The sequence below is a fragment of the Mandrillus leucophaeus genome, unplaced genomic scaffold (genome assembly GCF_000951045.1).
Source record: "Mandrillus leucophaeus isolate KB7577 unplaced genomic scaffold, Mleu.le_1.0 Scaffold123, whole genome shotgun sequence".
Classification (NCBI taxonomy): domain Eukaryota; kingdom Metazoa; phylum Chordata; class Mammalia; order Primates; family Cercopithecidae; genus Mandrillus; species Mandrillus leucophaeus.
Window position 1 is genome coordinate 5,481,011 of NW_012100654.1, and position 13,955 is coordinate 5,494,965.

Genomic DNA, 13,955 nt, shown 5'->3' on the forward strand with positions numbered 1-13,955 from the left:
GGCCTGTTTTATTTTACTTTTGAAGGAAGTGACTTACTGAGGTGTCCTTTGGTCCTTGAGAACATTTAAACAGTTAATAATGTTGTCATTGGCATCCTAATTTTAACTGAGGTAACTAAACTAGTAAACAGCATACAGTGTATATCCTTAGAAGATAATAATAACTACATTTCAGACTTGAAGCAAATATTACATTTATTTGTTTTCTTTTCCTTAGATCAACTCCAGCAAAAATCCAAAGAAATTAGCCAATTTCTAAATAGACTGCCCTTGCAACAACATGAAACAGCATCTCAGACTTGTTTCCCAGATGTTTATAATGAGGGCACACAGGTAATTAAATGTGAACTTCTTATGAATATTAACTGTTTGTCTTTGCTGTATCTGTACTTCAGTGCTCTGATGAGGATTTATTCCAGAGAGCTATATAAACCTTATGTTTTTTCTGCCTGAAAAAAATACTTTTTTGAGGACAATTCTATTTGAAAGGAATCATGAAAGGCATTAATGCAGTGTTTCAACAATAAAGAATAAGAAACTAATAGATAACAAATACCATGGTCTCAGAAGCCTTTCTGATTCTAAGGTCTTAACAATTTGTATTGGAGATGAATCATTACTTTTGCTTTTATAGTTAATTTTCCCAGTTCAGAAGTCTTTTTTTTTTTTTTTTTTTTTTTTTTTGATAAACTAAGATTTGATCAGGTTTAGTGAACACAAGTCAGTCTAATCAAACTTAAAAGTCTACTATGGAAATCATGTTGTTCCCATTAATTAATTAACAGTAAAAAAAAATAATGGCCAAGTAGCTTCTGATTGGCCAGTATATTCTCTCTTCCTTCTACAAAAATCTCTGTAGAGAGCTAGATTATAACCATCGAAGGCTGATGCAGGCTGATTGAGCCTGAATATCAAAATGAAGGTGGTTAGTTTGATGTTCTTAATTGACTAATGTCAAGTTGAGAAAACTAGATTTAGTCATCTCCACTGTAAGATTATACCCTTCCAAACTCACAGACGTATTGGTCAGCACAGTCCTGTCGTTCCCGGGCTGTACTGTCCACTGATAAAAATTTTTGCCTCTTGGTTTCTAGCATCTAGGGTTTCCAGTCTCTTCTGTTCTCCCATTCTTGACTTTTTCCTCCAATGTTTTGTGAAGATATTTTCCAGCCATTCAAATAAGTTGAAAGAGTTTTGTAGTGAACGTCTGTATACCCCTCTGAATTCTATCATGAACATTCTACCATGTTTGCTTTATCAAATATCTATTTATTCATCCCTCTGCCCATCCATCAATTCATCTTAAATTTGTAATACATTTCACTGTAAGTTGTGGACATCAGTACATTTCCCTCTAAGTATGTCAGCATTCATATCATTGACTATATTTCAATATTTATTTGTAATTATTCTTTTTCTTTTGAGGTAAGATTTATAAACCTTTAAATGCACAGATCTTAAGTATGCAATTCCTTGAGTTTTGTCAAATGCATACACCTGTGTTGCCAAACCCCTATTCAAGGTATATCACGTTACCATCACCTCACAAAGTATCCCTGTACCCGTTTATAGTCATCCTCACCCTTCCCCTCCAAAGACAACTACTGATTTTTCACCATAGATTAATTTTGCCTGTTTTACAACATCATGTACATTTAACCATACAATAGGTCCTCTTACGTGTAAAGCTTTTACTCAGCATATTTGGAGATTCAACCATATTGTGCATGTATTATAATTTATTCTTTAATATTGCTGAGAAACATTTTATGAACATGCTGAATTTTCCTTTTACATGATTGTACTGCATTTTCCTATTGATGGACACCTGGGCTTTTTCATGCTTTGGCTATTATGAATTAAACTGCTATGAACATTCTCATACAAGTAGTTATGTGGACATATGTTTTCATTTATCTTCAGTAAATACTAGTTGAGGAATTGCTTTGCTGGGCCATAGTGTACCTACGTATTTAGCTTTATTAGGAATTGCCAGATCTTTTCCCAAAGTGGTTGTACTATTTTTTTTTTTTCCCAAGATGGAGTCTTGCTCTGTCTCCCAGGCTGGAGTGCAGTGGTGCCATCTTGGCTCACTGCAACCTCTGCCTCCCGGGTTCAAGCAATTATCCTGCCTCAGCCTCCCAAGTAGCTGGGATTACAGGCGCCCGCCACCACGCCCGGCTGATTTTTGTATTTTCAGTAGAGATGGGGTTTCACCATGTTGGCCAGGCTGGTCTCAAGCTCCTGACCTCGTGATCTGCCCGCCTTGGCCTCCCAAAGTGCTGGGATTACAAGCATGAGCCAGCACACCTGGCTGTGGTTGTACTATTTTATACTCCCACCTAAAATTTATGAGAGTTCCATTTGTTCCACATCTTCTCCAAGATTTGGTGGTGTCAGTTTTAAAACATTTCGGTCATTCTAATGGGTATATAGTGGTATTTCATTGTGGTTTAAATTTGCATTTCCCTGATGACAAATTATGTTGAACCTTTCTTCTTGAGATTCTTAGCCATATGTATACCTTCTATTGGTGAAGTGTCTGTTCACATCATTTCCCCATTCTTAAAATTGAGTTCTTTGTCTTTTTATTATCAAGTAGGAATTCTTTATATATTCTGAATGTCAATCTATTATCATATATTTGGTGAATATTTTCTCCCATGCTGTGGCTTTTGCCTATTCATTTTCATCATGACATCTTTTCATTGGCACATACTTCTAAATTTTGATGAACTTAATTATTTATCATTTTTTATTGTTTTTTTCCCTGTGTCCTGTGAAACCTTTGCTTAGCTCCAGTTCATGAAGATATTCTCTTATGCTTTCTTCCACAAGCTTTATGGTTTTAGTTTTCATGTGAAGTCTCTGAATCTCAAATGAATTTTTGTATGTGTTGTAAGGTAAAGGTCAAGTTGTTTTGTTTTTTCCCATATGGATATTTCATTGTTTCAGCACCATTTCTTAAGGAGACTTTACTTTCCTCATTGGATTCTTTTGCTGCCTTCATTGAAAATCAAAGACTAATACATCTACTTCTGAATTTTGTGTTCTGTTATATTGATCTATTTGTCAGTCCCTATGCCAGTATCACAGTCTTCATTATTGTAGTTTGTTGTTAGTCTTGAAGTCAAATATTAATAGTATAAGTCCTCCAACTTTGTTCTTCTTTTCAAGATTGCTTTGATTATTCCAGGTCCTTTCCACATAAGTTATACAATCAGCTTCTCAAATTCTTCTTTTTAAAAAAAGACAGATGAGATTTTGAATGGGTATTGTGTGGAATCTATTGATCAATTTAAGGAGAATTGACATCTTTACTAAACTTTTAAATCTACGAATATAGTGTGTACTTACATTTATTCAGATCTTTAATTTCTTTCAGCAGTGTTTTTTAGTTTTCATTGGAGAAACTGTGCACATTATAACATTTATTCTGAAGTAGTTAATATTTTTGATATTATTATAGATGGAATTATTTTTATTTCATTTTCCAATGTATGCTAATATGTAAGTATACAACTGAATTTTATTAAGCTTATATTCTGTGACCTTGATAAACAAATTAATTTTATTGGTTTTAGTCTCTTTTTGTAGATTCTCTAGGATTTTCTATGTAAGCAATCATGTCATCTGAAAATAAAGACAAATTTCATTTCTTTCTAATTTTTATGCCTCCAGTACACTGTTTAATAGAAGTGGTGAGACTTGACCTTCTTGGATTGTTTCTAATCTAAGCAGAAAGTGTTCCATAATTTGCCATTGGCTGTGATACTAGTTTTAGGTTTTTAAGGAATTTCCTCTATCAGATCATCCTCAATCTTGTAGAGGAAATTTTCTTAGTTTTTTTGCTATTTCTTAATTTTTTCTTAATTTTTTTAAAATAAACTTTCTTTTTTTTTTTTTTTTATATTTCTAGGCTATGTGGTTCTTCTATGAGTAATAACAAATGTCAAGTTGTAGCAAACCTCCTAAAAATTTTTCTATTAATTTATTTATTTTTTTGAGATGGAGTTTCACTGTTGCCCAGGCTGGAGTGCAGTGGTGTGATCTCAGCTCACTGCGACCTCCATCTCCTAGGTTCAAGCAATTCTCCTGCCTCAGCCTCTCAAGTAGTTGGGACTACAGGTGCCCACCACCACACCCGGCTAATTTTTGTTATTTTTAGTGGAGACGGGGTTTTGCCATGTTGGCCAGGCTGGTCTGAAACTCCTAACCATACCTCTTAACCATTGGTGATCTACCCGCCTTGGCCTCCCATTACAGGCGTGAGCCACTGCGCCTGACCAGTTTTGTTTTTGTGTTTGTTTTTTTAAAATTTTATTTCTTTCTTTCTTTTGAGATAGAGTCACTCCATCGCCTAGGCTGGAGTGTAGTGGTGCGATGACAGCTCACTGCAGCATCAACCTCCTGGGCTTAAGTGATCCTCCCACCTCAGCCTCCTAAGTAGCTGGGACTACAGGCACATGCCACCATGCCCAGCTATTTGTGTGTGTGTTTTGTTTATTTATTAGTGGAAATGGAATTTCGTCATGTTGCCGAGGCTGGTCTAGAACTCTGGACTCAAGCAGTCCTCCTCCCTTGGCCTCCCAAAATGCTAGAATTATAGGCATAAGCCACCACACCCAACCCCAATATATTTGTTGAAAAAAATCTGCATATAAGTGAACTCATGTAGTTCAAACACATGTTCAAGAGTCAACTGTATTATCCTTTTTCTATATTACTGAATTTGATTTGCTAATATTTTGTGAAGGATTTTTGTATTCATATTTATGAAGGATATTAGTCTATGGTTTTCTTGTTTTATAATATCTTTATCAGGTTTTGGTATTAAGGGTATGGCAGCCTCATAATATGTTCCCTTTTCTATTTTCTGTGAGTGTTTCCTTTCTTTCTATTTTATGAGAGTTTGTATGTGATTGGTATTATTTCAGTTTTTGAAAATAATTTTTTAAATACTTTTTAAAAAAAGAATTTACCGCTAGGTGCAGTGGCTTGTGCCTGTAATCCCAGCACTTTGGGAGGCCAAGGTGGGCGGATCACTTGAGGTCAGGAGTTCAAGACCAGCCTGGGCAACATGGTGAAACCCCATCTCTACTAAAAATACAAAAAAAAATTAGCTGGGCATGGTGGCAGATGCCTGTAATCCCATCTCCTCGGGAAGCTGAGGCAGGAGAATCGCTTGAGCCCGGGAGGCAGAGGTTGTAGTGAGCCGAGATCGCGCCATTGCACTCCAACCTGGGTGACAAGAGCAAAACTCCGTCTCAAAAAAAAAAAAAAGGAATTTACCAATGAAACCATCTGAGTCTGGAGTTTTCGGAAGGTTTCTGATAATGAATTGAATTTCCTTTACAGATATAAGGTTAATAATAAGTTGTTGTTTTTTTTTTTTTCACTCTGCCAGTTTTGGTTTGTTTGGGCTTTTTTTTTTTTTTTTTTTCCTGGGGTTTTGTCCATTTCATTGAAGATGTTCTGTTTTTGTCGTAATGTTGGTTACAGTATTTACTTTTTATCCTTTTAATGCCTGTAAGCTCTGATCCCTGCTGTTGTTAATTTGTGCTTCATTTTCTTTATCAGTCTACCTAGAATTTATTCAACTTTTTTCCCCAGTCTTTTCAAAGAGCCACTTTTGTCCTTGTTAATTTTCTCTGTTGCTGATTATTTTCATTTTCATTGATTTCTACTCTTTAGTGTTTCTTTCTACTTGGATTTACTTTGCTCTTCTTTTTATAGCTTCTTAAGGTGAAACTTTTTATCAAAGATTTCAGGTCTTCTTTTCTCACATGAACATTTAAAGTTAACACAGTTCCCTGTAAGCACAGCTTGTTATGTTGTGGTTTTTTAATCATTTCAGTTTTTGAAGATTTTTCGGAGTTTCTCTGTGGTTTTTTCATTGACCATGGATTGTTTAGAAGTGTGTTCTAAATAAACACATTGTTGTAGAATATCCAGTTATTTGGTTTTATTTCTATATAGCTTACTGATTTCTAATATAATTTCATTATGATCAGAGAATATGTTTTATATGACTTCAATCCTTTGAAATTTATTGAGACCTATTTTATGATGCAGCATATGGTGTCTTGGTGAACATACTTTGTATACTTGTAAATAGTGTGTATTCTGTAGTAATTGGATTTAATGTTCTACAAATAGCACTTAGATCATAGTATTGTTCAGGTTATATTTGTCTTTGATTTTTGTCTGGTTATTGAAACATTTGCTGAGAGGGGGTTGAAATCTCCAACTATGACTGTGGAATTGTCTGTTTCTCCTTTTATTAATGTAGTCATTTTTTGCCTCTTGGTAATTGAAATCTCTGTTATTAGTACATACACATTTATCTTTCAGATAAAATGTTCCTTTTTTCACTTACAAAATGTTACTCTATCTCTAGTAATACTTCTTTATTTGCATTTCTCTGTATCTGGCATTAATAAAAGTATTCAGTGTTATGTTTATTGCTTGAATGGTATATTCTTTTCTGTCCTTTTACTTTTAACTTATGTCTTTCTTTAAAGTGAATGTCTTGAAGGCAACATATAGTTGGGTTATACTTTTTAATTTCTTCTTTGTAATTGGAGTGCTTAGTCCTTTTAATGTAATTATTGATGTGATTGGATTTAGGTCTACCATTTTGCTTTCTGTTTTTTTCCCTTCTTTTTTCCTGCCTTCTATTTGATAATTAGAAGTTTCTTGAATTTAATTTTCATTTATTGATTGACAACTTTTTCTTTTAAACAGCTCTATTAAAGTTATACTTAACATACAGTAATGTGTACACATTTAAAGTATACAGTTTAAAGAGGGTTTTGTTTGTTCATTTGTTTTTTGAAACAGGGTCTTGTACTCTCACCCAGGCTGGAGTGCAGTCACGTGATCAGAGCTCACTACAGCCTTAACTTCCTGGGCTCAAGCAATCCTCTCACCTCAGCCTTCTGAATAGCTGGGACTATAGGCATGTGCCACCATGTCTGGCCAATTTTTTTTTTTTTTTTTTGTAGAGACAAGGTCTCACTGTGTTGCCCAGGCTGGCCTCAAACTAACTCCTGGGCTCAAGTGATCCTCCTGCTTTTGTCTCCCAAAGTGTTGGGATTACAGGTGTTTAAGCCACAGCACCCAGCACAATTTGATAACATGTAAAACCATCACTACTATCAAGAAAATGAACATATTCATCATCTCTAGAAGTTTTCTCATGTCCTCTTTTAATCTTTTCCCTCACATCTTTCCCTACTAGACAAACACTGATCTGCTTTCTGTCATTACAGATTTTTAAAAAATTTTATATAAGTTGTATATACACTTTTTTGTTGGCTTATTGTACTCAGCATACTTGAGATTCATCCTAATGTCTGTTTAGTAATAATTCATTCCACTGTATTGTTGAGTATGTTGTAAACAGCACAATTTGTGTACCATTGACTCATTGATGGATAATTTGGGTTGTGGACAGTTTTTGGCTAATACATATAAAGCATTTATGTTTATGTTTTAAGGAGATTAAAATAAGAAAATAAATCTTAACTACCATTGCAGTTACCATTTCTGGTACTTTTCATTCTTTGGTGGTAGATCAGAGATTGCCAATCCTTTTATGTATAGTAAATATTTTAGGCTTTGTGGGTCAGATAGTCTTTGTTGCACGTACTCAACTCTGCCATTGTACAGCAAGAATAGACATAGAGCGAAGGGAAACAAATGGTTGTGGTTATGTTCCAATAAAACTTTATTTATGCAGACCTCCAAAGTTTGCCAAACCCTGGCTTCATATTTCCATCTGGTGTCATTTTTCTTCTCTCTGACGGACTTTTTTTTTTTTTTTTTTAATGGAGACAGATTCTCACTTTGTCACCCAGGCCGGAGTGCAGTGGCATGATCATGGCTTACTGCAGCCTCATCCTCCTGGGCTCAAGTGATTCTTCCACATTGGCCTCCAGAGTAACTGTGACTACAGGCATGCACCATGATACCCAGATAACTTTTTTTTTTTTTCCACTTTTAGTAGAGATGAGGTCTTGCTAAGTTACCTAGGATGGCTGGTTTTAACCTCCTGAGCTCAAATGATCCTGCCTTGGCCTCCCAAAGTGCTGGGATTACAGGTGTGAGCTACTGGACCTGGCTCTGAAGGACTTCTTTTAATTTTTGTGTATGCGTGCACATGGATGTGTGTGCAAGTCTGCTGGTCATGGTTTTTTTGTTTGTTTGTTTGTTTGTTTGTTTTTGAGACGGAGTCTCGCTTTGTTACCAGGCTGGAGTGCAGTGGCGCAATCTCGGCTCACTGCAGCCTCCGCCTCCCGGGTTCAAGTGATTCTCCTGCCTCAGCCTCCCGAGTAGCTTGGATTACAGGCACCAGCCACCATGCTTGGCTAATTTTGTATTTTTAGTAGAGATGGGGTTTTGCCATGTTGGCCAGGCTAGTCTCGAACTCTGGTCTCAAGCAATCCACCCCCCTCAGCCTCCCAAAGTGCTGGGATTACAGGTATGAACCACTGCATCTGGCCCTTACATTTTGTTTTTGATAAGAAATCTGTCATGCTTCTCTCTTTCTGTTTTTTCCTGCCTGCTTTTAGGATTTTACCACTGTTTTTGAGCACTTGAATTATGATGTGCCTTGACATAGCATGTTTCTTGTGATTGGGGTTCACTGAGCTTTTTCAATCTCTGTGTTTATAGTTTTGGAAGATTTTCTGCCATGAATTAGTCAAATTAGTCAAAACCTGCAATCTCTGCCTCCCGGGTTCAAGTGATTCTCCTTTGTTTCTATCTTTGTTTTGTTAACATATTTTGGAGCTTTTTTTATGGGATTCAGTTAAATTCTTTGAAAAAAACTTGGTCCTTTCAGATCTTGCTGCTTTGATTTGTTAGGAGGGTTCGAATCAGTGCTCAGTCATTCCTTACTCCTGAGGCAAGACCTTGCTGAGTATCCTACTCAATGCCCTGAGAAGTGTTTTTTCACAGTTGGCTATATAACTGACACTCTTCCGGGTTTTGTGTGAGCACCAGGTGCTATTCTTTAATCTCTTCAGATAGGTAGGGGTAGTTCAGGTAGCCGTGGATGCTTTCCTCACATTCATGTGCTGCTCTGTGCTTCACTGAACACTTGTTCAGTCCCTTTGCAGATCTGCAGAGTTTTCTCCACATGTGACTTTTTCCCATCTGGTATTCTGTTCTGTGAACTGCAGCTATCTTGCTCTTTCTGGACTGTCAGCTCTGTCTCCTGAACTTAGGGAGTCTACCAGGCTCAGCCTATGTTCCCCCTTCTTGGATCACAAGCTGAAAACTCTCTTAAGTCATGAAGCTTGGTCAGCTTTAGGGATCACTTTATTTGTTTTCTGCCTCTTTCAGAGATAATTATCCTTTGTTGCTTGATATCCAGTATTCTGAAAATGATTATTTTATTATTTTGTCTGGTTTTAGTTATTACTATTTCAGGTAGGAGGTTAAATCCGTTCCATGTTACTCAGTCTTTAGCAGAAGCAAAACTCCTCTATTGGGTATTGAGCTATATCTTTTTACGAAAAATTTTTAAGTGGTTGCTCTAGGAAGTACAACATATATCCTTTTCAGTCTTCTTAGAGTTAATACTGTACTACTTCACTTAAAAGGTAGAATCTTTATAATCATATACCCTTACCCTATTCCTTATGCCACAGTTGTTGTATGTATTATATTAACAAAAGTGATAAGCCTCAGCACACAATTTTAATATTTGTGCTTAAAATGGTTATATAGATTTGAAAGACATTAAGGGGAAAATATTGACCTTAACATTTATCCACATATTTACCACTTGTAATGCCCTTTCCTCTCTGATGATCAGATATCTATTTGATACCATTTTCTTCAGCCTCTACAACAACCCATAATATTATAGTATAGGTCTGTCTGTGAAAAATTTTTCTTAGTTTTTTTCTTGTCTAAAAATGTCTTTATTTTACTTTTACTCTTGAATGATATTTGTTACTGGATATTATAATTCTGGATTGACAATTTTTCTTTCAGAACTTTTTTTTTTTTTTGAGACAGAGTTTCGTTTTTGTCACCCAGGCTGGAGTGCAATGGCACGATCTCGGCTTACCGCTACCTGTGCCTCCTGGGTTCAAGCGATTCTCCTGCCTCAGTCTCCCGAGTAGCTGAGATTACAGGCATGAGTAACCACGCCTGGCTAATTTTGTACTTTAGCAGAGACAGAGTTTCTCCATGTTGGTCAAGCTGGTCTTGAACTCTCGACCTCAGGTAATCCACCTGTCTCGGCCTCCCAAAGTGCTGGGATTATAGGTGTGAGCCACTGCATCCAGCCTTATAGGCGTGAGCTACCACATCCAGCCTTTCCTTCAGTACTTTAAAGAAGGTGTTTCTCTCTTCTGGCCTATATTTTTTCCCTAAAAATTGGTCAGTATTCATTCAAATTGTTGTTCCTCTGTATGTAAAGTATCATTTGCCTATGGAGATTTTAGACTTTCCTTTTATCCTTGTCTGTGATGTACTTAGTTATAGTTTTCTTTGTCATTCTCTTGCTTGCTTTTGTTGAGTTTCTTACATATATAACCTTACATTTGAGAAATTTTTGACCATTTCTTTTTTTGTTTGTTTAGCTAGTTTTTATTTATTTTATTTTATTTTTATTTTTTTAATTTTTTATTATTATTATACTTTAAGTTCTAGGGTACATGTGCATAATGTGCAGATTTGTTACATATGTATACTTGTGCCATGTTGCTGTGCTGCACCCATCAACTCGTCAGCACCCATCAACTCGTCATTTACATCAGGTATAACTCCCAATGCAATCCCTCCCCCCACGCCCTCCCAAGGTTGGGCCCGGTGTGTGATGTTCCCCTTCCCGAGTCCAAGTGATCTCATTGTTCAGTTCCCACCTATGAGTGAGAACATGCGGTGTTTGGTTTTCTGTTCTTGTGATAGTTTGCTAAGAATGATGGTTTCCAGCTGCATCCATGTCCCTACAAAGGACACAAACTCATCCTTTTTTATGGCTGCATAGTATTCCATGGTGTATATGTGCCACATTTTCTTAATCCAGTCTGTCACTGATGGACATTTGAGTTGATTCCAATTCTTTGCTATTGTGAATAGTGCCGCAATGAACATACGTGTGCATGTGTCTTTATAGCAGCATGATTTATAATCCTTTGGGTATATACCCAGTAATGGGATGGCTGGGTCATATGGTACATCTAGTTCTAGATCCTTGAGGAATCGCCATACTGTTTTCCATAATGGTTGAACTAGTTTACAATCCCACCAACAGTGTAAAAGTGTTCCTATTTCTCCACATCCTCTCCAGCACCTGTTGTTTCCTGACTTTTTAATGATTGCCATTCTAACTGGTGTGAGATGGTATCTCATTGTGGTTTTGATTTGCATTTCTCTGATGGCCAGTGATGATGAGCATTTTTTCATGTGTCTGTTGGCTGTATGAATGTCTTCTTTTGAGAAATGTCTGTTCATATCCTTTGCCCACTTTTTGATGGGGTTGTTTGTTTTTTTCTTGTAAATTTGTTTGAGTTCTTTGTAGGTTCTGGATATTAGCCCTTTGTCAGATGAGTAGATTGCAAAAATTTTCTCCCATTCTGTAGGTTCCCTGTTCACTCTGATGGTAGTTTCTTTTGCTGTACAGAAGCTCTTTAGTTTAATGAGATCCTATTTGTCAATTTTGGCTTTTGCTGCCGTTGCTTTTGGTGTTTTAGACATGAAGTCTTTGCCCATGCCTATGTCCTGAATGGTAATACCTAGGTTTTCCTCTAGGGTTTTTATGGTATTAGGTCTAACATTTAAGTCTCTAATCCATCTTGAATTAATTTTCATATAAGGAGTAAGGAAAGGATCCGGTTTCAGCTTTCTACTTATGGCTAGCCAATTTTCCCAGCACCATTTATTAAATAGGGAATCCTTTCCCCATTTCTTGTTTTTCTCAGGTTTGTCAAAGATCAGATGGCTGTAGATGTGTGGTATTATTTCTGAGGACTCTGTTCTGTTCCATTGGTCTATATCTCTGTTTCTTAAAATATTTTTTCTTCCTATTCTGCCCCTCGTCTCTTCTGGTACTCCAATTACACGTATATTGAACCTTTTAATATTGTCCCACGTGTCCCTGAGGTTGTATTCATTTTTTTTTTTTATTCTTCCGTCTTCAGGTTGGATAATTTCTGTTAATTTATTATCTTCAAGTTCACCAAGACTTTCTTCTGTTGTCTCTATTCTATTAAGCCTATCGAAATTTTCATTTCAGGTATTATGTTTATTAGTTATAGAATTTCAAACTGGTTCATTGTTACATTTTCTTTGTTCGTACTAAGATTTCCTTTCTTCTTATTCATTATGAGCATATTCATTTATGTCCTAAGCATAGATAAAATAGCTTCTTTATTAAAATTCTTGTTTGCTACTTACAAAATCTGCATCGTTTTATAGCTAGAATCTGTTGATTACATTTTTTTCCTTGAGAATGGGTCACACTTTCCTGTTTCTTTATGTGTGAATGGTTTTGTTTTGAATTCCAGATGTTGTGTTTTGTTCTCAAGATTCTATGTTATTATTTCTAAAATTTTAGTTACTTTTTATCAGACAGTAAGTTGGACTCAAACCCCAAACTCTGGCCTATGACAGAGAGGCATCAAAACTCCGTTCAGTTATTTTTGCCTTAGCTGGGCTGCTTTAAGTCAGTTCAACAAATACATAGTGCCATTGTTCAGCCGGCAATTTCAGCTAAGTTTATACACAGAATTCAGGGCTCCTCCTTCCTAACTCTTTTTCTTCTCTCTGATCTCCCTCCTCACTTCCTAGCAGCTATGTTTGTCCCAAACTCTTTCTTCTCATTCTTCAAGCCAGAAATATCTGTGGCTATTCTATTAAGAGTTTTACTTGCCCTGTGTACTGCAAACTGGGAACTTCCCTCAAAATAAAAGCCATAAAAACCCTAAATTCATCCCTTGCTATTTATTTTAAACATCGGATGAAGATTTTGGGGTCAAGTATGCTGTGAAGACCCTCATGGCTTAAAAATTCTACAATTGTATGAAAATTGTATAGAATAATACCCATGGAGAATAAAAAAAATATGTAAAGACATAAAACTAAAGATGTGGCATAATTAGATATATGCCTATCCTTAGGACCAAAAATTCTGGATGTATAAATTAAGGCAAGGGAATTTTTATTATACTTGGGAAAAAATTATAAATATTCTTCCTTTCTTAAGAGGTACATATTCCTTTGCCTCTATTCCTCTTTGTGGAACTTCTCCTCATGTTCATTCTCCTTCAGGAGAGAGACCATGTTACTTGGTGGCATTAATCTAATCTTTTAATATTATTTGTTTGTGAACCTGAAAATGTTCTTTCTTATGCTATAGACTTGGAATTTCTATCTTTGTATTCCAGGCTTCAATCTTAAATTTAAAAGCCAATGAACTTGATATTTGTGTGAAATATTTTATTTCTTTTTCTAAATCTTTAGATAAAACACTTTCTTCAAAGATTACCTAGGCAGATAAGTAGATGTTATTTTTAAAGTATTTTCATGGCTGGAGAACTTTTAGAAGACAAAAATGCTAAAGGCTATCTGGGCATTAGTGTGAGAATTTTCTACTGGAGAATCATTAATTTGTTGTCTTTCTACAATTTAGGCAGTCACTGAGGAGAATATTGCTTCTTTGCAGAAGAGAGTGGTAGAACTAGAGAATGAAAAGGGAGCCTTGCTCCTTAGTTCTATAGAGCTGGAGGAGCTGAAAGCTGAGAATGGTATGTATAAAAGAAAACCATAATTCTCTGTCTTCTTATCCCACAAGTACCTCTACTTTTATCATTATTTATGTGTAACATGTAGAATTCTCTGATTTCATGATAATAAAGATTTAGATAATAGAGCTGGTAACTATGAAAGATAAAATTAATACACATTAAACAATTAGAGCATAGTATCAGTGTTTA

At 35.9% G+C, this 13,955-nt stretch overlaps 1 protein-coding gene across 4 annotated transcripts in view; it reads left to right on the plus strand.

Annotated features, from left to right (window-relative positions):
* Nucleotides 1-13,955, plus strand: part of GOLGB1 (golgin B1) — a 90,575-nt gene that overhangs the window by 33,727 nt on the left and 42,893 nt on the right. For all 4 annotated transcript variants that reach the window (XM_011971598.1, XM_011971599.1, XM_011971596.1 and 1 more), the window contains 2 exons: nucleotides 218-333; nucleotides 13,652-13,766. In XM_011971598.1, the coding sequence (XP_011826988.1) occupies nucleotides 218-333; nucleotides 13,652-13,766 (231 nt within the window). The remainder of the gene's footprint in view (nucleotides 1-217; nucleotides 334-13,651; nucleotides 13,767-13,955) is intronic.